Source organism: Somniosus microcephalus, chromosome 29 (assembly GCF_052327205.1).
Source record: "Somniosus microcephalus isolate GS21.2 chromosome 29, FLI_Smic_1.0, whole genome shotgun sequence".
In the NCBI taxonomy this organism is placed as follows: Eukaryota; Metazoa; Chordata; class Chondrichthyes; order Squaliformes; family Somniosidae; genus Somniosus; species Somniosus microcephalus.
In genome coordinates, this window is record NC_141015.1 from 36,535,167 (window position 1) to 36,558,100 (window position 22,934).

Here is a 22,934-nt window from a genome sequence, read left to right on the forward strand (position 1 = left end):
ATCCTTCCTGCATCTAGTCTGTCTAGTCCTGTTAGAATTTTATAAGTTTCAATGAGATCCCCTCTCATTCTTCTAAACTCTAGCGAATATAAGCCTAATCGACCCAATCTCTCCTCATACGTCATTCCTGCCATCCCAGGTATCAGTCTGGTGAATCTTCGCTGCACTCTCTCCATGGCAAGAACTCCATGGCAAGAACCATGTCCAGTGAGCTGTCCATTAGCCCGTTGTAACTTTAAAAGAAAAAAAGATTCATTCACCGGATGTGGGCGTCGCTGGCAAGGCCGGCATTTATTGCCCATCCCTAGTTGCCCTCGAAAGTGGTGGTGAGCCGCCTTCTTGAATGAGTGGCTTGCTGGGCCATTTCAGAGGGTCAGTTAAGAGTCTAACCATATTGCTGTGGGTCTGGAGTCACTATCGGCCAGACCGGGTAAGGACGGCAGATTTCCTTCCCCGAAAAGACATTAGTGAACCAGATGGGTTTTTACGACAATCCGATAGTATCCATGGTCACCATTACTGATACTAGCTTTTTATTCCAGATTTATTTAATTAATTAGTTGAATTATAAATTCCCCAGCTGCCGTGGTGGAATTTTGAACTCATAATGCCGGATCATTAGTCCCGGCCTCTGGATTATTAGACAAGTCACAATAACCACGATGTTACTGACGTAAGAAAACTACTCGGCACTTGGTCTAAGCATTAAACAAATCTTTAATCAATTGTTTTACAACATGGAGGTCTAGTTGTGTCCTTCACTAGTTCCTGTTAAGAATGTCCTGCGCAAGCTAGGCTCGTGCCCGAGTATTTATACTCTCCCTGGACAGCGCCACCCGTAGGCCGCTCGGTATTATTTCATATGTCTTTCTTTCATGAATGACTGATTCATGTCAGCTACTGTACCCACTAACCTGCTAGCCCTATGGTTGTGCAAGCCTAGTTATTACATGGATATGGGGGTACTGAGTAGCAGTGTGATCCCTGGCCAGATATGGGCTAATTTTACAAAGTCAAGTCTAGAGGTAACGAAGGCATGGATGCGGGTTTCAGCAGCGGATGAGCTGAGGCAGGGGCGGAGACGGGCGATGTTACGGAGGTGGAAGTAGGCGGTCTTAGTTATGCTGCGGATATGTGGTCGGAAGCTCATTTCAGGGTCAAATATGACACCAAGGTTGCGAACAGTGTGGTTCAGCCTCAGACAGATGTTAGGGAGAGGGATGGAGTCAGTGGCTAGGGAACGGAGTTTGTGGCGGGGACCGAAAACAATGGCTTCAGTCTTCCCAATATTTAATTGGAGAAAATTTCTGCTCATCCAGAACTGGAATATAGAAACAGAAAATGCTGGGAGCACTCAGCAGGTCAGGCAGCATCTGTGGAGCGAGAAGAAAGAAAGACAGACTTGCATTTCTATAGCGCCTTTCACATCCACCGGACGTCTCAAAGTGCTTCACAGCCAATGAAGTGGAGTCACTGTTGTAATGTGGGAAACACAGCAGCCAATTTACACACAGCAAGCTCCCACAAACAGCATTGTGATAATGATCAGATAATCTGTTTTTTGGTTGAGGGATAAATATTGGCCAGGGCACCAGGGATAACTCCCCTGTTCTTCTATTGAAATAGTGCAGTGGGATCTTTTATATCCACCTGAGAGAGCAGACAGGGTCTCAATTTAACATCTCATCTGAAAGATGACAGTGGAGCACTCTCTTAGAGTGGAGTGTTAGCCTAGTTTTGATGTGTTTAACATCCCTGGAGTAGGATTTGAACCCACAACCTTCATGACTCACAGGCAAGTGTGCTACCCACTGAGCCGCAGCTGAGCAGCTGAGTTAACGTCTCAGGTCGATGAGCTTTCGTCAGAACCGGAAGGTGTTCGAGATGAATAGTTTTTAAGCAAGTGCAGAGCCAGGGAAACGAGGGGCAGGGAAAGAACAAAAAGGGAGAGGCCTGTGTGACGGGCTGGAGGGCAGGAGTGACTAAATTACATCATTTTAATCAACTCTGCTTCTCTCTCCACAGAGGCTGCCTGACCCGCTGAGGGTGTTTCCAGTATTTTCTGTTACTGTAATGACGATGCCTGCCATCCTTGCTTGCTCCAGAGAGGCACGATTACCTCTTTAAAAAAAGAATTGGCCCTGAATTTTCTCAAACTGTCTGCCCAGGGTTGCCAGCTGTGATTGGACGTATTTTGGAAGGTTGCATTACAGAGTGTCAGCCGTGGCTCAGTGGGTGGTCACACTCGCCTCTGAGTTAGAAGTTGTGGGTTCAAGTCCTACTCCATGAGACTCGAGCACATAAATTTAGGCTGACACTCCAGTGGAGTACTGCACTGTCGGAGGTGCCGTCTTTCAGATGAGATGGTAAACCGAGGCCCCGTCTGCTCTCTCAGGTGGACGTAAGAGATCCCATGGTGCTATTTCAAAGAAGAGCAGGGGAGTTATCCCCGGTGTCCTGGCCGATATTTATCCCTCAATTAACATCACTAAAAAATCAGATTATCTGGCCATTATCATATTGCTGTTTGTGGGAACTTGCTGTGCGCAAATTGGCTGCCATATTTCCCACATTACAACAGTGACTCCACTTCAAAAAGTACTTCATTGGCTGTGAAGCGCTTTGAGACGTTCGGTGGTCGTGAAAGGCGCTATATAAATGCAAGTCTTTCTTTCTATGACCTCCCACCTCCAATGGCACCTTCCACCATTGGTCGCCTGACATGTCTATCCTCGTGCCGCCCCGCCTTCCCAACGGCCAATCGGAAAGTGAACAGACTCTTTGTTACCCAATTGGATGACTCTATCAATCAAACAGCCTTTTTTCTCCATCTCCAATATCTTTATAACTAATGAATGAAAGTATTCAAAGAAAATTGAATAAAACATCATTATTTTTCACGCCCCCTATGATTTTTCCTCTGGGTGTTGCTGGTGGCGGTGTCCGGGAGATTAATCTTCAATTCCTGGAGACTCCAGGGCAACCCTGGAAGGTTGGCAACCCTAACTCGGATGCAAGAGATCTCAAGAACATAATTTACTTGCGTGTTTTCCAGGAACTCGGCTGCCCGTGTCCTAACTCGCTCCAAGTCCCGTTCGCCCATCACCCCCTGTGCTCGCTGACCTACATTGGCTCCCGGTTAAGCAGCGCCTCGATTTCAAAATTCTCATCCTTGTTTTCAAATCCCTCCATGGCCTCGCCCCGCCCCATCTCTGTAATCTCCTCCAGCCCCACAAATCTCCATGATATCTGCGCTCCTCCAATTCTGCCCTCTAGAGCATCCCTGATTATAATCGCTCCACCATTGGCGGCCGTGCCTTCAGCTGCCTGGGTCCTAAGCTCTGGAATTCCCTCCCTAAACCTCTCCGTCTCGCTACCTCTCTCTCCTCCTTTAAGACGCTCCTTAAAACCTACTTTTTTGACCAATCTTTTGGTCACCTGCCCTAATTTATCCTTATGTGGCTCGGTGTCAAATTTTGTTTGATAATCGCTCCTGTGAAGCGCCCAGGGACGTTTTACTACATTAAAGGCGCTGTATAAATGCAAGTTGTTGTTATTGAGCTTTCTAGCCCTTTGACTCCACTCACTTCCTCCAAATTAAAGGTGTTGCTATGGGAACCCGCATGGGCCCTAGCTATGCCTGCCTGCTCATGGGATATGTGGAACATTCTTTGTTCCAGTTCTCCTCAGGTCCCCTCTGTCATAAATCGCAACTTCTACAAGAAGTACTACTGAATGGCCAGCTGAGGGCGCCGCCCGAGGAGTATAAATACTCGGGCATGGGCCCACCTTGGCCAGAGACAGTCTGGAAACAGGAAGCTAGTGACTACTAACTAGACCTCCATGTTTTGTTACAAGTCGATTAAAGCCTTGCTTTATGTACAACCAAGTGCGTAGTGAGTCTTTATTACGTCACCCTCCCTCACCACTTTTTCCGGTATATCGATGACTGTATTGGTGCCGTTTCCTGCTCTCGCCCTGAACTAGATAAGTTCATTCACTTTACTTCCAATTTCCACTCTTCCCTCACCTTCACATGGTCCATTTCTGACTCTTCCCTTCCCTTCCTTGACTTCTCCGTCTCCATTTCTGGCGATCGGCTTTCGACAAACATCCACTACAAGCCCACCGACTCCCACAGCTACCTGGACTACACTTCCTCCTACCCCGCTTCCTGTAAGGACTGTATTCCATTCTCCCAGTTTCTCCGTCTCCGCCGTGTCTGCTCTGACGATGCCACCTTCCATACCAGTGCTTCCGACATGTCTTCCTTTTTCCTCAACCGAGGATTCCCCTCTACTGTGATTGACATGGCCCTTGACCGTGTCCATTCTATTTCCCTCACTTCTGCTCTCACCCCTTCCCCTCCCTCCCAGAACCACGATAGGGTTCCCCTTGTCTTCACCTTTCACCCCACCAGCCTCCACATTCAACGGATCATCCTCCGCCATTTCTGCCACCTCCAACGTGATCCCACCACCAAACACATCTTCCCCTCACCTCCCTTTTCAGCATTCTGAAGGGACCGCTCCCTCTGCGACGCCCTGGTCCACTCCTCACTCACCCCCAACAGCCCTTCTCCCTCACCCGGCACCTTCCCGTGCAAGCGCAGGAGATGCAACACCTGCCCTTTTACCTCTTCCCTTCCCATTGTCCAGGGCCCCAAACACCCCTTCCAGGTGAGCAGTAATTTACTTGTACTTCTTGCAATTTAATATACTGTATTCGCTGCTCACGATGGGGTCTCCGCTACATTGGGAAGACCAAACACAGATTGGGCGACCGCTTTGCGGAACACCTCCGTTCAGTCTGTAAGGGTAACCCTGAGCTTCCGGTCGCCTGTCACTTTAATTCACCGCTTCACTCCCACTCTGATCTCTCTGTCCTCGGCCTCTTACACTGTTCCAATGAAGTTCAACGTAAGCTCGAGGAACAGCACCTCATCTTTCGATTTAGGCACTTTACAGCCTTCTGGACTCAACATTGAGTTCAACAATTTCAGATAATTATCCCTGCCCTCATTTTTCATGCTGTATGATTTTTGCCATTCCCATTTGCAACATTTTATCTTTCCTGCCTCTTACAAAAGTACAGGATGTTCCTTCAATTCCTTCCTCCCCTCCTAACCACCGCCCCCCACCCCCGTCTCTGCACCTGCTTAATATCTGTTACATCTCCAGCTTTTCCCAGTTCTGATGAAGGGTCCCAGACCTGAAACGTTAACTCTGTTTCTCTCTCCACGGATGCTGCCTGGCCTGCTGAGTGTTTCCAGCATTTTCTGTTTGTATTTCAGATTTCCAGCATCTGCGGTATTTTGCTTTTGTCAATGCTCTACACTGACTCAGCACTCCCTCTGCCGACCCTCATGTGCACTACACCTACTTAGCACAGTGCCTTACCCCTGCCACACAGCACTGCCGCAGGCAAGATGGGCTGAAGTTTCTGTGGTTTGCCGGTACAATGATGCTGCTACTTGTATAACACCACAGGCAACAATTGTATTTTTAAAAAATGAAAATAAATGAGGGCCCCCTGACCTGTCCGTGGAAATGCTCCACCTTTGCAAGCCTTTGCTGTTGCATTTCAGGGGAAATGCAGAAGATTTGACGTGTGAGGTGTTCAAAATCATGAAGGGTTTTGATAGAGTTTGTTTCCACTGGCGGGAGGGTCGGTAACCAGAGGACACAGATTGAAGGTAATTGGCAAAAGAACCAGTAGGGGAGATGAGGAGAATTTTTTTTTACGCAGTGAATTGTTGTGATCTGGAATGCGCTGCCTGAAAGGGCGGTGGAAGCAGAGTCAATAGTAACTCTCCAAAGGGATTTGGATAAATACTTGAAAGGAAAACATTTTGCAGGGCTACGGGGGAAGAGCAAGGGGGGAGTGGTACTAATTGGAGAGCTCTTTCAAAGAGCCGGCACAGGCGCGACGGGCCGAATGGCCTCCTTCTGCGCTGTATCATTCTATGTCTTCATCCTTCTGCAGGTCACCAGAAATTGAGATCAAAAATCTGCTTCCGACTGTTGCCTCGATTTGTATTACCCGGAGCCTATCTGAAGAAGGCACTGATACCTTCAGCAAGCAATTTGAATATATACTGGAGTCTCACCGCGCCAAAGGCACCTCCTACACCAGCCTGGACTCGGTGGAAATCCTGTCTTCCCCCAGTCGGAACCATGGGAATTATTTCACCTTTGACTTTCCAGCCCTGACCTCGGAGATCCAGGAACAAATTAAGGAGAATGCCCGACTGATTGAGGAGAAGTTTTTGCCATGGACCAATGCCAACATTGATTCGTGCACGAGCTCCACCATCGACGCCGATTGGCCGGACAGCCCCAGGTGCAAGGCGACAAGAGTGGACAGGAAGCCAAGTGTCAATCCGATGGTGGTTTACAGTAAATCGGAGAACATTCTCACCCGGTGCCAGCTGTACACCGAGGACGACTTACTCAAGGGGACTCTTGAGATGGAAGACGATGAGCCAAAGTCCGATTATTCTTCCAGGTAGGTTACAAACCTTCTTAAATTAGGCCCAGCGTTGGCTGGCTGAGTCCACAATGCAGACCAGAGTAAATGCCCGACTGCTGCAGCAGCCCTGCAGCACATATCCCACTCTTTAAGTTTTCAAATCCCTCCGCGGCCTCGCCCCTCCCTATCTCTGTAACCGCCTCCAGCCCTACAACCCCCCGGGATCTCTTCGCTGCTCCAATTCTGGCCTCTTGCGCATCCCCAATTTTAACCGCTCCACCATTGGCGGCCGTGCCTTCAGCTGCCTGGGCCCTAAGCTCTGGAATTCCCTCCCTAAACCTCTCCGCCTCTCTACCTCTCCCCTCCTCCTTTAAGACGCTGCTTAAAACCTACCTCTTTGACCAAGCTTTTGGTCACCTGCCCTAATTTATCCTTATGTGGCTCGGTGTCAAATTTTGTTTGATTACGCTCCTGTGAAGCGCCTTGGGACACTTTACTACGTTAAAGGCGCTGGAAAAATACAAGTTGCTGTCGTACTGGGCCAGACTGACTGGTCAATCATTAACAGCGCCTTGCCACAGAGGGTTGACTTGTTCCAAAAAATCCCATCGTTAGGAGTGTCACCTTGGAGACACTTCAGCAGCCAAGAGATGCTGTGTGCCCCCTCGCCCACCACCACCCCTCGCCCAACCCCCACCCCTCGCCCAACCCCCACCCCCCATCCCTCGCCCAAACCCCCCACCCCCACCCCTTGCCCACCCCCCACCCCTGGCCCAAACCCATTCGGCCCCTCGAGCCTGTTCCGTCATTTAATGAGATCATAGCTGATCATCCAAATTCAGTACCCTGTCCCTGCTTTCTCCCCATATCCCTTGATCCCTTTAGCCGTAAGAAATATATCCAACTCTTTCTTGAATATATTTAATGAATTGGCCTCAACTGCCTTCTGTGGTAGAGAATTCCACAGGTTCACCACTCTCTGAGTGAACAAATTCCTCCTCATCTCAGTCCTAAATGGCTTACCCCTTATCCTTACATTAGCTTGTACCTGTGTGAATTTGCTCACTTCCATTTACTATGCCGATAATATCCATTTGTGTTGCCCAGAAAGTACATTTCACTAGGTTAACAGTGTCAATTCCAGTAGCGTAGTAGTTACAATCTTGGACTAGTAACCTAGAGATCGTGAGCTCCAATCCCACCATGGCAAGTTGTGAAATACAATTTAATAAATTTGGCAATTTAATTTAAAAACTTATTCTCGGGATTTGGGTGTTGCTGGCAAGGCTGGCACTTATTGACCATCCCTAGTTGCATTGACAAGGTGGCGATACAACTGAGGGGGACAGTTCAGAGGCAGCCACGTTGGTGTGGGACTGGAGTCACATATAAGCCAGACCGGGTAAGGATGGCAGATTTCTTTCTCTAAAGGACATTAGTGAATCGATTGGGATTTTACGACAATCCGGCAGCTTCATGGTCACTTTTGCTTGATTTCCAGTTACTTTTTAAACTGAATTCAGATTCTCAAACTGCCATGGTGGAATTAGAACGCCCGGTCTCTGCATTAAGAAGGCAAATGGTATGTTGGCCTTCATAGCGAGAGGATTCGAGTACAGGAGCAAGGATGTCTTGCTGCAGTTGTACAGGGCCTTGGTGAGACCACACCTTGAGGATTGGGCCAGTAATTCCAGTCCCAACGCGTGAGTACGGACGGGGTACTCACGCGTGGGCCCGTTGGAAGTGCCGGAGTTCAGCATGCACAGCGCATGCGCGGGAAACCGGCATTTCCTCCAAGGGGCTCAGAGGTCCAACGCGTGCGTGCAGGACTCTGCGCGCACGCGTTGAACTTCCTTCTTTTTGACAGGTTTGCCCGTGTGCAAGGGCCTGAACGTTTTACACATATAAAAAGGAGGCGTAAGGAGTGGATTCTTGAAGGTAAGTGGTCTATTATTTAAAATTATTACATTTTTTCCACAGCTTCATTGTTTTTAAGGACTTTACAGTAAGGTAAGTTTATTTTTAGACCCGATTTCTTAAAAAATTATTTTTTTCAAAAATTTTATTAATTGTTTAAAATAGTTTTTTAAAGTTATTTATAGTTTATTTAATTATTGGGATGTTTTTTTAAATTTTATTTAAAGTTAAACTAGTCTTTTGGGCGCCCGTACTTTTCATGAGTTTGACAGTCTTTACTATCAAACTCATGAATGAAGTTTCCCCTCCCCTGATTGGCTGCAGAGTGCTCACCTGATCCCAGCCGGCACATCGCACTAACTACGCCGCTGGATCAGGCAAGCACAGCGCGCCGACATCTGAACCGGGCCAGTGACAGGAATTCCAAGCAGGCCCAGGCTTCAGATGTCGGCGCGCCGGGTGAGTGCACATCGGGGGCTTGCACGCGCGGCAAGCACCCGATCCTAATTTCTGGCCCATTGTGTGCAGTTTTGGTTGCCTTATCTGAGGAAGGATGTTCTTGCCATGGAGGGAGTGCAGCGAAGATTCACCAGACTGATACCTGGGATGGCAGGAATGACTTATGAGGAGAGATTGGGTCGATTAGGCTTATATTCGCTAGAGTTTAGAGGAATGAGAGGGGATCTCATTGAAACTTATAAAATTCTAACAGGACTAGACAGACTAGATGCAGGAAGGATGTTCCCGATGGTGGGGGAGTCCAGAACCAGGGGTCACAGTCTAAGGATAAGGGGTAAGCCATTTAGGACAGAGATGAGGAGGAATTTCTTCACCCAGAGAGTGGTGAACCTGTGGAATTCTCTACCACACAAGGCAGTTGAGGCCAATTCATTAAATATATTCAAGAAGGAGTTAAATATATTTCTTAAGGCTAAAGGGATCAAGGGATATGGGGCGAAGGCAGGGACAGGGTACTGAGTTTGGATGATCAGCCATGATTTCATTAAATGGCGGAACAGGCTCGAGGGGCCGAATGGCCTACTCCTGCTCCTATCTTCTATGTTTCTATGTTTCTATTAGTAGTCCAGACCCCTGGATTACGAATCCAGTAACATAGCCACTAGACTTTGGCACCCGTCAGATTGGCGCACCAAATGAGTCAGAAAACTGCCGAATTGTCATTAAAAACTCAATTGGTTAGCCCAATTTTCTAACCCTACCTGTCTTGGCCTAGTGGTGACTACAGTCCCACTCTACAGGCTCGATTTTAACCGTGACCTGCCTGCCAAGAAAGAGGCTGGTTCAGGCTAGACGTCAATAGAGTCGGGTGTCCGCCCAGAACACAACCCGTTCTCGCCTGGGCAGGTTCGATTAAGATCGGGGGCTTGCGCGTTTGGCTCCCAAATGCCCTCCGAAAAGGCCAAGCAAGCCTCTCGCTTGTCAGACAAGAAGAAGCAGGCTTATAACCTTCTCTGAGCCACCGGGATGGACCAACATCGGCCACAGTGCGAGAACAAAGTCACTCTCTGTGCGATGTGTTGTGTGGCTGCTGTTAATGATTTCCCGTTTTTACAGGTTAAAGGTAGGCGACATTCCGTCGGAGCAGGAAGGTGCAGAGCGCGGTAAAGCACAGCTGCTTGCCCTCCGAGTCACGAATCTCCGCCTCACTGCTGCCGGGGGGGGGGGGCGTCTGGCATTTCCCTGCAGTAAGAACCGGAGACTGTGGCAGAACACAGTCATTGGCCTGGCATCAGCTTGTCTGCTTGCTTTCATGGGCACCTGGAGTGCCAGGTGTGGGGAGCAGGGCAGGGGGGGTGGTAATCATAGAATCATAGACATTTACGGCACAGAAGGAGGCCATTCAGCCCATCGTGCCTGTGCCGGCTCTGTGAAAGTGTTCTCCAATTAGTCCCACGCCCCGCTGCTCTTTCCCCATAGCCCTGTAGTTATCCCGCCTTGAACAACGAGACAGAAAGGCCAGCACAGGGCTGATTTACACGCACCGATCCAGTCTCCTCGATTTTTGATGGACCAGTGTTTGACCCACAGCATGAGATCAAAAAGAGATGCTCATTCTGATGGACAATATCAACCCTTCCCACTCAGTTTGGTAAATAGCGATAATGCTCATCACCTTTGCGAAACATCGCTGATTTCTAAACACGCGCTGCGTCCCAAACCCCGCTTGAAAGTCGTCGTGGCTTTCGAAGAAAAGACTTTCCTCCTACAGGCAACAATGTTCCTCCTAGTCCAAGCAGGGAGCCTGGATGGGCAATAGTACTTGTGCAGGACTGCACGGGTGGTACTGCATGTGCAAGCACAGGAAAACCTTGAACGGGTGCTTGTTTTGTACAGTGCCCGAGAGACAATGGTCCCCCATCTCTGGAATGGGATTCTGAAGGCTGGGATCTCAGTAACGATAGGAAACAATCGACAGATTGTGGTTTAAAAGTTTCAATGATTAGGCAGCTGGGAAACTGTGAATGTTTTCTAGATGGGCAAATGGATTATTCACACTCGTGTCTGGGTCAGGATCAGAGAAAGTTCATAATCATAGAATGATACAGCACAGAAGGAGGCCATTCAGTCCATTGTACCTTTAAAAGAGCTCACCAATTAGTCCCACTCCCCTGCTGTTCCCCCCATAGCCCTGCAAATTTTTTCTCCAAGTATTTATCCAAATCCCTTTTGAAAGTTACTATTGAATCTGCTTCCACCGCCCTTTCAGGCAGCGTGTTCCAGATCGTAACAACTCGCTGCATAATTTTTTTTCCTCATGTCGCCGCTGGTTCTTTTGCCAATCGCCTTAAATCGGTGTCCTCTGGTTACCGACCCTCCTGCCACTGGAAAGGTTTCTCCTTATGGACTCTATCAGGACAGTTCATGATTTTGAACTCCTCCATCAAACCTCCTCTTAACCTTCCCTGCTCTAAGGAGAACAACCCCAGCTTCACCAGTAGGAAGGCGGCGGGTTCAAGCCCCACTCCAGGTGCAGTACCGAGAAGGTGCTGCATTGCCGCCGGTGCCATCCATTAGATGAGACGTCAAAACCGAGGTGTCATCGGCTCAGGTGGTTGGTTAACCTGGACAACCCCCATGGCACTGTTCGAAATAGAGCAAGGGAGTTCTCCTGGTGTCCTGGCCAAAATTCCTCCCTCCACCGACACCACCGGGCATAGATCATGTGGGATCGCACTGTGTGCAGGGTGGCCGCTAAGCTGGCTGACATAAAGCAGCCATTGCACTGCAAAGTAATTAAATTGCGCGTGAAGCGCTTTGGAATGTTTCTGAGAGTAAGTATAAAGTCTCGTGTTTAAATACAAGTCTTTCTTTCTTGGTATTTATAAACTGTGGTATTATTTCGAAACAGCCACGGGCAATTTAGCCCCAAAGGGTTAACCAATTGTTTTGCAACTCTGTAATTACAATTAAGACAGGCCTATAGTAGGGACAATGCCCCATTGAACAGAACAAATCAGTGTAAAGAAGCTCCCCAGTGTAAAGTGGAGGCAGCGTTGGCAATGTGCCAGAGAAGGGCTGGCTGCTTCAGTTTACTTCCTGGAGATATCGTTTAAGAATTACCAACAACAAATGAACGTGTTGGCTAATTTAAAATGAGGTTCGGCGGCGTGCGGTGACTGTTCCGTGACGGTGGATCTTCAGGCTGCCCTTTGAGTGAGATGCACGGCTCGAAAACTGCCCCCTGCAGGTATGTGGCTGATGGCGATGCCTTGCTCGGAGCCATGTCAGTCCTTGATTTCAACGGCGCACAATACCCTCAGAGTTTTCCTGTGCTTCCCGCAGGCTGTGTGTTATAATGCGGACAGAAGTAGCAGAGGAATGTGGTTTAATCGCGTTGTTCGCAGTGACCCGGGTGGAGCAAGTGGGACCAGGGGTACTGAGGTCGGACACCGATTCGGCCCCAGCTGGAGATTGTGGCCAATTCTGGGCACCGCATTTCAGGAAGGATGTCAAAGCCCTGGAGAGGGCGCAGAGGAGATTTACTAGAATGATACCAGGGATTAAACGGATTTAAAACGGAAACGAGGAGGAATTTCTTCTCTCAGAGGGTTGTGAATCTTTGGAATTCTCTTCCCCAGAGAGCTGTGGAGGCTGGGTCATTGAATATATTTAAGGCGGAGATAGACAGATTTTGAACGATAAGGGAGTCAAGGGTTATGGGGAGCGGGCAGGGAAGTGGAGTTGAGGCCAAGATCAGATCAGCCCTGATTTTATTGAATGACGGAGCAGGCTCGAGGGGCCAAATGACCGACTCCTGCTCCTACGTCTTATTATGTTCATATGATGAAAGACTTCAGTTATGCGGAGAGACTGGAGAAGCTGAAGTTGTTCTCTTTAAAGCAGAGAAGGTTAAGAGGAGATTTGATAGAGGGGTTCAAAATCATGAATGGGTTTTGATAGAGTAAATAAGGAGAAACTGTTTCCAGTGGCAGGAGGGTCGGTAACCAGAGGACACAGATTCAAGGTGATTGGCAAAAGAACCAGAGGCGACATGAAGGAAACATTTTTTTATACAGCGAGTTGTGATCTGGAACGCGCTGCCTTAAAGGGTGATGGAAACAGATTCAAGAGTAACTTTCAAAAGGGAATTGGATAAATACTTGAAAAGGAAAAATTACAGGACGATGAGGAACGAGGTGGGGGATTGGGATTAATGGGATAGCTCTACCAATGAGCCGGCACAGGTATGATGGGCTGAATGGCCTCCTTCTGTGCTGTATCATTCTATGAGGCTGCACGTTTGATTTGCTTTATCCATGCGAGACAAATGGTGCACGTTGAATGGGGGCAGCGGTTATGTGATGAACAGAAAGATTTTGCCCGTGTATTCCAGGGCAGTGATGTGGCTTCACTGGCACTGGTATATTGGTTGCCACTGATGCCAAAGAACAGAAATGTTGATGTTGTGTCCTTCCAGCGATAGAACGCATGGGGGCGTCAATGGTCAAGAAATGCCTTCGTAGCCCCAGAACGGATGGCTGTTGGGCTGCCATGGGTTTTGTGCGTGAGGAGGAATCTGCGTGAACCGTGTCTGCTGGTACGTCAACCTATGGATAAAGCAGCCCTCGTTTCCTGGTTCCAAGGACAGATTATTCAAAACAAGTAGATGAGGGGGTTGCAAGAAAATGCTTTGAATGCACTGAATGCTTTGGGACATTGGACAAACCCGATACCTGTTCTTCATTGTCCCGCATAAGAGATTAGCGTATAAAGTTAAGGCACATGGGATTGGGGGCAAGGTATTGACTTGGATAGAGAACTGGTTGGCGGACAGAAAGCAAAGTGTTGGAATAAACGGGTCTTTTTCCAAGTGGCAGGCAGTGACTAGTGGGGTTTTCTCTCTACCACCTTATTTGAATAGTGGGGTAACATTAGCTACTCTCCAATCCATGGGTACTGTTCCAGATTCTATCGAATGTTGGAAGATGATCAGCAATGCATCTACTATTTCTAGGGCCACTTCCTTAATCCCTTTGTTCTCCTTCTATTGCTACTCCGAGCTTCGAATTGAGCCTGAAACTCGAAGCTACCTGGTACGATGGGGATGCAAGTGAAACCGTTTAGAAATCGGAAGTGGTAGTGACCTTGCTTTTTCGGTGTTGGAAGCTTAATCATTTTGATCTGAGTTCCAGATCAATGGGCTGGGAGCAGATAGACCACGGTGGGCCGAATGGCCTCCTTCTATGCTGTGCGATTCTATAGACCAAATGGGACGGATGGTCTCCGCCAATGCCTGTTGACTCTTCTGTAACAGGACGCTCAGCTATTCAAAGTTGTCTTCTAAATCTTTAACTCTGCCCGGTCGGTTTAAGGGAACCCTCACCTTGAGTGTATGCACAACAATGTTCCCTCTTAATTTTTTTGGTAGCGCGGTCCCTTTAACTGGCTGCGCGGCCCATTCAAATTTTCGCGCATGTGCGGTTTCTCCCATATAAAAGCCGGTGAGCGGCCTGCGTGGGACCTCCAGACCGCTGCGTGGCCATGCAGCTTAGTGGGAAACGTTGTTGCGCAATATCACTGCAGTCAAACCCTTTTACAGTGAACGATAGCAAAATACTGCAGATGCTGGAAATCTGAAATAACAACAGAAAATGCTGGAAAAATTCAGCAGGCCAGGCCGTGGAGAGAAAATAGAGTCAACGTTTCAGGTGAAAACCCTTTGTCAAGACTAAAGAAGCACAGGAAATGAAATGGATTAAGAGGCCAGGCTGGGGGAGAACAAAAGAGAAGTGAAGAGACATTAAGAGGTATTCAAAACGAGACGAGATGGTGATAGGACTAGTGGAGACAAAAGACAGCTCTAGATTAGGTGTGAAATGCGCTGGCAGAATGGGAGACAGCTGCCATGTGGGAGAGAGAAAAAAAAAGAAAGGTGGGGGGGGGGGGGGAGGCCAAAACAAAGGTGTGGATAAAAAATATAAATAAAAATGTAATGGGGGCCGAGGTTATGATCTGAAATTGTTGAACTCGATATTGAGTCCGGAAGGCTGTAAAGTGCCTAATCGGAAGATGAGGTGCTGTTCCTCGAGTTTACGGTGAGCTTCCGTGGAACAATGCAAGAGCCCGAGTACAGTGAGGTCTGAGTGGGAATGGAGCGGTGAATTAAAATGACAGGCGACCGGAAGCTCGGGGTCACCCTTACGGACTGAACGGAGGTGTTCCGCAAAGCGGTCACCCAATCTGCGTTTGGTCTCCCCAATGTAGAGGAGACCACATCGTGAGCAGCGAATACAGTATACTAGATTGCAAAACCTGATTTCACTGTATCAGAAGCCAATGAGTTAAAAATTATGTATTGGCAGTTCCTTGCAATGGAGACAGCTGCGAGTACAGTTAGTGAACAGACCAGCTTGAAACGGTTTCATCCTTGATACTGATTCAAAGCTCCACTCCAGCCTCCAAGAGAAAGAGAGATACACACCAGAGCGACGGAGAGGACAAGAGTCAAACTGTTCAGCTGCTTTAGATTTACACGTGAGGTAAATCTAGCCTCTACTGTAAAATAATATGGCCCAGATTGGCTCCGAGCGATTGGCTTTGTGTGGTGCTACCTCCTTACTCCCTGCAGTGATTAGATCAATCATTTTGCGTTCAATGAATGTGATTTGAGCTTTCTTTAACATTTAATAATCACGGTGCTCATCAGTCGCTGCCTCACTCCTCTGACGGGGGGGGGGGGGGGAGAGCAATCGTCTTTCAGCAACAACAACTTGCATTTACATAGCGCCTTCAACGTCCCCAAGGCTCTTCACAGGAGCGTCATCAAACAAAAATTTGACACCGAGCCACAGAAGGAGATATTAGGACAGGCGACAAGGTAGGTTTTTTAGGAGCGCCTTAAAGGAGGAGCGAGAGGTGGAGAGGATTAGGGAGGGAATTCCAGAGTTTAGGGCCCGGACAGCTGAAGGCACGGCCGCCCACGCATTTCACATTCCAAATCCTTTAAATTGAAGCTTTCTCCAGAGAATGGGCTTTGGAAAGTGATGACAAACCTAGCTGTGTGTGTCATCTCTTAAGTCCAGGTGCCTCTGTTCTCCTGTTGAGTAGCGATTCGGAGAACGGAGACGTTGGGGTAGATTTTCCAGGTCCTCTCCCACCCAGTCCCATTTGGATTCGGAACGCTCTGCCTGATAGGGTGGTGGATACAGATTCAACAGCAGCCTTCAAAAGGGGAATTGGATAAATACTTGAAGGAGAAAAGATTGCAGGGATATGGGGAAAGAGCGGGAGGAGTGGGACTGACTGGATTCATTAAATATATTCAAGAAGGCGTTAGATATATTTCTTAAAGCTAAAGGGATCAAGGGATATGGGGAGAAAGCAGGGACAGGGTACTGAGTTTGGATGATCAGCCATGATCTCATTAAATGGTGGAACAGGCTCGAGGGGCCGAATGGCCTACTCCTGCTCCTATCTTCTATGTTTCTATGATTGCTCTCCAGTTTTGGTCTCCATATTTAAGGAAGGATATACTTGCATTGGAGGCAGTTCAGAGAAGGTTCACGAGGTTGATTCCAGAGATGAAGGGGTTGTCTTATGAAGAAAGGTTAAGCAGGTTGGGCCTATACTCATTGGAGTTTAGAAGAATGAGAGAGGATCTTATTGAAACATATAACATTCTGAGGGGGCTTGACAGGGTTGATTCAGGGAGGATGTTTCCCCTGGTGGGGGAATCTAGAACGAGGGGGCATAGTTTCAGAATAAGGGGTCGCCCATTTAAGATGGAGATGAGGAGGAATTTCTTCTCTCAGAGGGTCGTGAATCTTTGGAATTCTCTACCCCGGAGAGCTGTGGAGGCGGAGTCATTGAATATATTCAAGGCGGAGATAGACAGATATTTGAGCTACAGGGGAGTCAAGGGGTGTGGGGAGAGAGCGGGAAAGTGGAGTTGAGGCCAAGATTGGATCAGCCATGATCTTATTGAATGGCGGAGCAGGCTCGAGGGGCCGAATGGCCGACTCCTGCTCCTGTTTCTTATGTTCTTGTGTTCTCTTTGAAAGAGCCGGCGCAGACTCGACGGGCCGAATGGCCGCCTTCTGTGCTGGACTATTCCGTGATTCTATAACCCTTTAGGGGAGTAATCACCGCCGGTATCCAGTTTAATCCCCAACTCTTGAACTATAAATCTATGAGGCAATGGGATTATCACTCACACTGCTCCCAAGTCTTGCAACAACTGCACTCTGTCAGGTTCACGTGAGAAACGAGCAGCGTTCCGGTTGAATGACTGCTGGGCGAGGTAATACTAGAATGAGGGCGGGGGAGGGGACATGGAGCGAGAGATTTATATGGGTTTGTTCTTCAGTGTACTGAAGGTGAGAGTTACAGGACAGGGAACGAGGAACTGAGGGGAGCCATTGACAGAAAGGAGGCCTGCAATGATTAATGTGACAGTCTGACAGGTACAAGCCCCCACCCACCCCCCCTCCCCCCAGGAAAGTTTGGAAGGAAGATGCGACAAAAAGGGAAGAAAGAGAGGCACAGCAAAGGAAGGGAAAAAGCAGTTGCAGAAGAATGAGGGAAAGACAATAGAAGAATGCACAAAGCAAGATTCGTACAGGATCTGCAGGCCCGTTGAGACTGAAGGGAGCGAGTTATGATTGAGGGAAGGGGGTGTTTGGTCTGAAGGAGCAGGAATATGAGGACATGGCACGGTGTGTAACTACACATGAAGGAGATTAGTTGAGACAGCAGAAACAGAACGTCCGATGCAGATTGAAAGAGAGGCTGAAATGAGAGAGAGAGAGAGAGAGAGAGAACAAACACAAGTGAAAGGAGACATGGAGGAGAGACAGAAAACGCACATCTGTTTGAGCTCTAAACTCCGAGGGATTCCGAGGGAACCTCTGCCTGAAGAGAAGATGCCGGCTCGGATGTGAGTGACTGACTCAATTGCTTTTCGGGACTTCCCAGGGCCGTCAAGGTCAGAGCCTTAACAGGCATGAGATTTCTGATCGAAACCGTGCTGAGAGTGCCTCCCAGCCCTTCACACAGCTGAGCTGCTGTCGCTGGGAACCAGACACGATCGAAGGAGTCGCACAGCTGGAGGGAACGCACCCGCCTTGCTGAAACAGCCTAGTCCTCCTCAGCAGCCTTGGCTCAGCGACGTAGAGGGGGGGGGCGGCTTCGGGGTCAGCGGGGGGACTGGAGACACCCCGCGCAGGCTTTGCAGCAGCTGAGTTGCGGCTGCGATGGGCGATGCAGCGGTAGGGACCCTGTGCTGCTGGCAACGTCAGTGGGAGGCTGGGCCTTCGCACACCACGGGAGAGCTGTGAGTATCAATGGAACTTTGGCTATTTGTTAACCCTTTCAAGCACGGCGGGCACGCAGCCGAAGGACACTTTCTACCCTCCCCCGATTGTGCTTTAAAAAAAAAGATTCCCACACCCACCCACCCCCCCCGATGTCGGTTGTGTTGGTAGGCAACGTGCCCGCCTCCCTGAAGGTTGCGGCTTCGAGCCTCAGCACAGTACCTGAGCTCCGAACCCAGGCTGACGCTTGGGGGCCTTGCGGTCGGAGGCGCTGCCCTTTGGGTGCGAGGTGGGGGGCCCAGTCCCGAGTTTCCCCACCCCCGAGGCAGTGCTCGAAGGAGAACGGGGCCAACGGTCTTGGATTCTGCGCTGGGCCAGCATCGCCAGAAGTCGGATTAAACCGGTCGTCGCTGATGCAAGAAAACTACTCGGCACTTGGTCTAAGCGTTAAACAAAGCTTTAATCAACTGTTTTAGAACATGGAGGTCTAGTTGTGCCCTTCACTTGTTCCTGTTAAAGAATGTCCTGCGCAAGCTGGGCCCATGCCCGAGTATTTATACTCTCCCTGGACAGTGCCACCCATAGGCCGCTCAGTATTATTTCATAAGTCTTTCTTTCATGAATGACTGATTCGTGTCAGTCGCTCTTTGTGGGATCTTGCTGTGCGCAGAATTAAAACAAAAAATCAATGCTGCATTTGCCTGCAGAACTGGATTGACCACACTTCAAGAAATAATTCACTGAGAAATGCTTTGAGGTGATTCTGAGACGCGATCCAGGCGCTGAGTAAGCGCAACTCCGTTCTCGCGTGCTGTTAATTCGAAGAATGATATCGCCATATTGTTAATTGTCAGTGTTGTTCACATTTATCAATAATTGTATTCTTTTCCCCTCAGTCGCACCTGTTCATTTCAGAACCCTGGGCTGTGTAATTCTCGTTTTCCTTCCTGACGTGCGGTTACTTCGAGCGTACAGCCCAGAAGCAGGCCATTCGGCCCACTTGGCCTTTATGCTCCACACAAGCCGAACGTGCGGTGGGATTTCATTCTGGATCAGCCTGCCCACGCTAAATAATAACAACTCCGGATCAGCGATCCTGTTCTGGAGTCACGGGGGATAGAAACATAGAAACATAGAAGATAGGAGCAGGAGTAGGCCATTCGGCCCCTCGAGCCTGCTCCGCCATTCAATGCAATCATGGCTGATCATCCAAATTCAGTACCCTGTCCCTGCTTTCTCCCCATATCCCTTGATCCCCTTAGCCTTAAGAAATATATCCAACTCCTTCTTGAATATATTTAATGAATTGGCCTCAACTGCCTTCTGTGGTAGAGAATTCCACAGGTTCACCACTCTCTGGGTGAAGAAATTCCTCCTCATCTCAGTCCTTGGAATTCCTCTGAGGGGTTCTCCCAATCTCCCGCTGTAACTTTGACCGAAGATCGGTGGAAAGTTTGGAGAAATGGCCCTTTTTTGGGGTTTTTCCCCCCCCGCGGTTTGCGCCAATCTGCCGCTGAAATTATGGCGGAAGATTTTTGGAGAACCCCCATTGAAATTTTATGCCAACGTTTTTTTTGCCGCTTGACATCTGTTCTGGAATAAAACTTGTTTATAACAGAACCACTGGTGGATGGAGCCTCAAAAGGGAAAAAGCAGGGGGCAGTGGGACTAAATCGGAGAGCTCTTTCAAAGAGCCGGCACAGGCACGATGGGTTGAATGGTCTCTTTCTGTGCTGTGAGCTTCTAAATAAACAGCCATTTACTGACGGCTTGATTTCCATGGGTTGGGAGAAGAGGGTTGAAATGGTCAAATCCTTCAGGGGCACCACCATAGTAGTCTCTCGGTGGACCAGCAGTGTGCTAGCAATAGTAGCGATGGTGTCTCAGACACACCAATCAGAGGGGCTGGGTCCCGTTTATTCAGCGTGGATATGTCCCCGTCAATTGAGAGAAGTTAACTACACAGGCAGAAGGTGGAAAGAGACAGAGAAGCGTGTGGGTCACTCCGTTAGATTTTGAAACTAGGATCGGTGGTCTCTGCGAGGGGATCCCAGGGTCAATTTAGTCTTCAGCTTTCTGCCCATCTGGGGTTGGGCATATGTATTGAGAGCACAATGTCTTGAGACTTCTGCACTTTTCCTGTTGTGTTTGTTTATTTACTAGCCATTCTAATAAAGGATTTCTGCAATGATGGCATTGTTTTCTTTTAGTGCTTGACACTTTCTTTCAGAAGCAAGGACATGGAGTCCCGGGAGCGTGTCAGTATTTGCACGCAGTCCTTGAGAGTATGTCTAGATATGGAAAGGAGTGTGTGCCAATATTTGTAGAGGATCATGGGAGTGTGTCAATATTTGTAGAGGATCATGGGAGTGTGTCACTATTTGCGGAGGATCATGGGAGTGTGTCAATATTTGTAGAGGATCATGGGAGTGTGTCAATATTTGTAGAGGATCATGGGAGTGTGCCAATATTTGTAGAGGATCATGGGAGTGTCAATATTTGTAGAGGATCATGGGAGTGTGTCACTTTGCAAAAGATCATGGGAGTGTGTAACTATTTGCAGAGGATCATGGGAGTGTGTCAGTATTTGTAGAGGATCATGGGAGTGTGTCACTATTTCCAAAGGATCGTGGGAGTGTGTCACTATTTGCAGAGGATCATGGGAGTGTGTCAATACTTGCAGAGGATCATGGGAGTGTGTCAATAATTGTTCGAGGATCATGGGAGTGTGTCAATATTTGTAGAGGATCATGGGAGTGTGTCAATGTTTGCAAAGGATCATGGGAGTGTGTCAATATTTGCAGACCATCCTCCCCCTGCCGCCCCCCCCATAGAAAAGTTTGAAGTTCACAAGTTTACTGAGTTTGAGCTGCTGGTGGAGGGAGCATCAAAAGGAAAACAGAATCTCTGTGGGTCCAGGTGGCATCCTTTGTTCCTCCCCCACCTCACCCAAATAAAAGGAGCCAGACAAGGTACCACAAGTGCAGCAGTGCATGTCTGGTGTGTGCAGAAGGGGATGCCAAGCAAAGACTTGGGGAACAAGGAAGGGCCCTCGAAAGAAGAAGTTGGCAAACAGCATAGGCCAGACCTGAGGAGAGGACCTCAGCATTGCTCAGCTTGGAGGGAGTAGAAGGGCAGAACTGAAGTGGGATCAGCAATACATCAAACGACAATCAGGAGCAGGAGCCGGGGTTGGGTAAGGGACTGAATTACTTTGTCATCCAACATATGCATGCTCCATTATTTGTAAAAATTCATGTACCATATACTGTATGTTCCAGTAAAAGTTGGCTGTGCTGTATCCACCCTAAACTGCATCTCATTACTGAAGCAATGGCAGCCTTAGGCTGCAGTGACCTAGTTGTGGCTGACATTTTCTGCTGGGGAAACAGCTCAGTGCAGTCTGTGTTCCGCACTCACCCAGACCTATTCCTTGCTTTCAGATGCTGCTGGTCCATTACAAGAGTGGGAAGAGGAGGCGCCAGGGGGGATCCCAGGTGAGAAATGCACGAGCAGCCAGCTGTCGCGGGAATTGACGGCGGAACTCCACAGCCACCAGCAGGAGAGACTCGGCAAAGGCGCTGCTTCCCAGCAGGTTTAGGAGCAAGATGTTGAGCTGAAGTTTGGGTTGAGGGCAGGCATCCAGACGGCAGGGAAGCAGATGCAGTTGTCCCTGTAGACTGCCCTGGGCCCTTGATCCAGAGGGTGATGGGAGGTAGGAGTCCACCTTCTGAAGGCCTGACTCAGAACCAATTTCAAAGGAGTGTGTGATCCAGCCTGGGTGTCCTCTCCTAGCATGTGTCGGGTACGGCACCATAGCGGTCATGTTACTGGACGAGAATTCCAGAGGCCTGGACTAATGATCCAGAGACGTGAGTTCAAATCCCACCACGGCAGCTGTGGAATTTAAATTCAGTTAATCGAATAAATCTGGAATTAAAAAAAGCTAGTGTCAGTAATGGTGACCATGAAACTACCGGATTGTCTAGGTTCACTAGGGAAGGAAATCTGCTGTCTTTACCCGGTCTGGCCTATATGTGACTCCAGACCCACAGCAATGTGGTTGATTCTGACCTGTTCTCCGAAATGGCCTCGCGAGCCACTCCGCTGTGAAGAAGGCAGCTCACCGCCACCTTCCCAAGGGCAATGAGGGATGCACAATAAACGCTGGCTTTCCGAGTGATGCCCAACATCCTGAGAATGAATTATAAACAAATGTTGACACTCCAGTTAACCTGCTGAGGCTTTGTCCAGCCTCACCTTCCAGTTGGTGCATTCCAGAGCGTAAGAACTCGCCGCGTAAATAAAAAAAAATAATTGTGATTTGTAAGGCAGTTGAATCTGAATCAGTCGTGACCATCTCAGGAAAAAGTTGTGTGATTTGGGTCTGTACAGCCCTGGGTACATGTGCAAGGCATGCCCCAACATTGATATGATTTTTTTTGTTGTGATGTAGCTAGAATTAAGCGTTTAGTAAATCCTGGGTGAATGCACCTCTACCCACTTTTCTGAGACTAAAAGCGCACCTTTAAGGGGTTCAGAAGGATTTTGTCTCTCTCTCAATTTATTTTGGCCGTCAAAAGAAAAATAGGCCAGGAAATTCTTCGGAGCTGCTCCAGCCCCGCCAGAGTCACTTTGCCGAAATCATAGGGCTCCTGCCACACTTCTGCCGAAATAATCCCAGCGGAGCACCAGCACTCTGAGGAATTGTAGATAATTACCGAGCTGAGGAGTAAAGGATGTGGAATATTCCTGGAGTAAAGAGTGTGTGGA

General features: G+C 48.6%; 1 protein-coding gene across 4 annotated transcripts in view; it reads left to right on the forward strand.

Moving 5' to 3' along the window:
* LOC147098642 (PH and SEC7 domain-containing protein 1-like) overlaps positions 1–22,934 on the forward strand; it is a 303,222-nt gene that overhangs the window by 134,700 nt on the left and 145,588 nt on the right. For 3 of the 4 annotated variants that reach the window (XM_085970604.1, XM_085970603.1, XM_085970606.1), the window contains exons 7-8: positions 5,986–6,507; positions 21,605–21,658. In XM_085970604.1, the coding sequence (XP_085826730.1) occupies positions 5,986–6,507; positions 21,605–21,658 (576 nt within the window). The remainder of the gene's footprint in view (positions 1–5,985; positions 6,508–21,604; positions 21,659–22,934) is intronic. The other variant, XM_085970607.1, reaches the window with a different exon arrangement.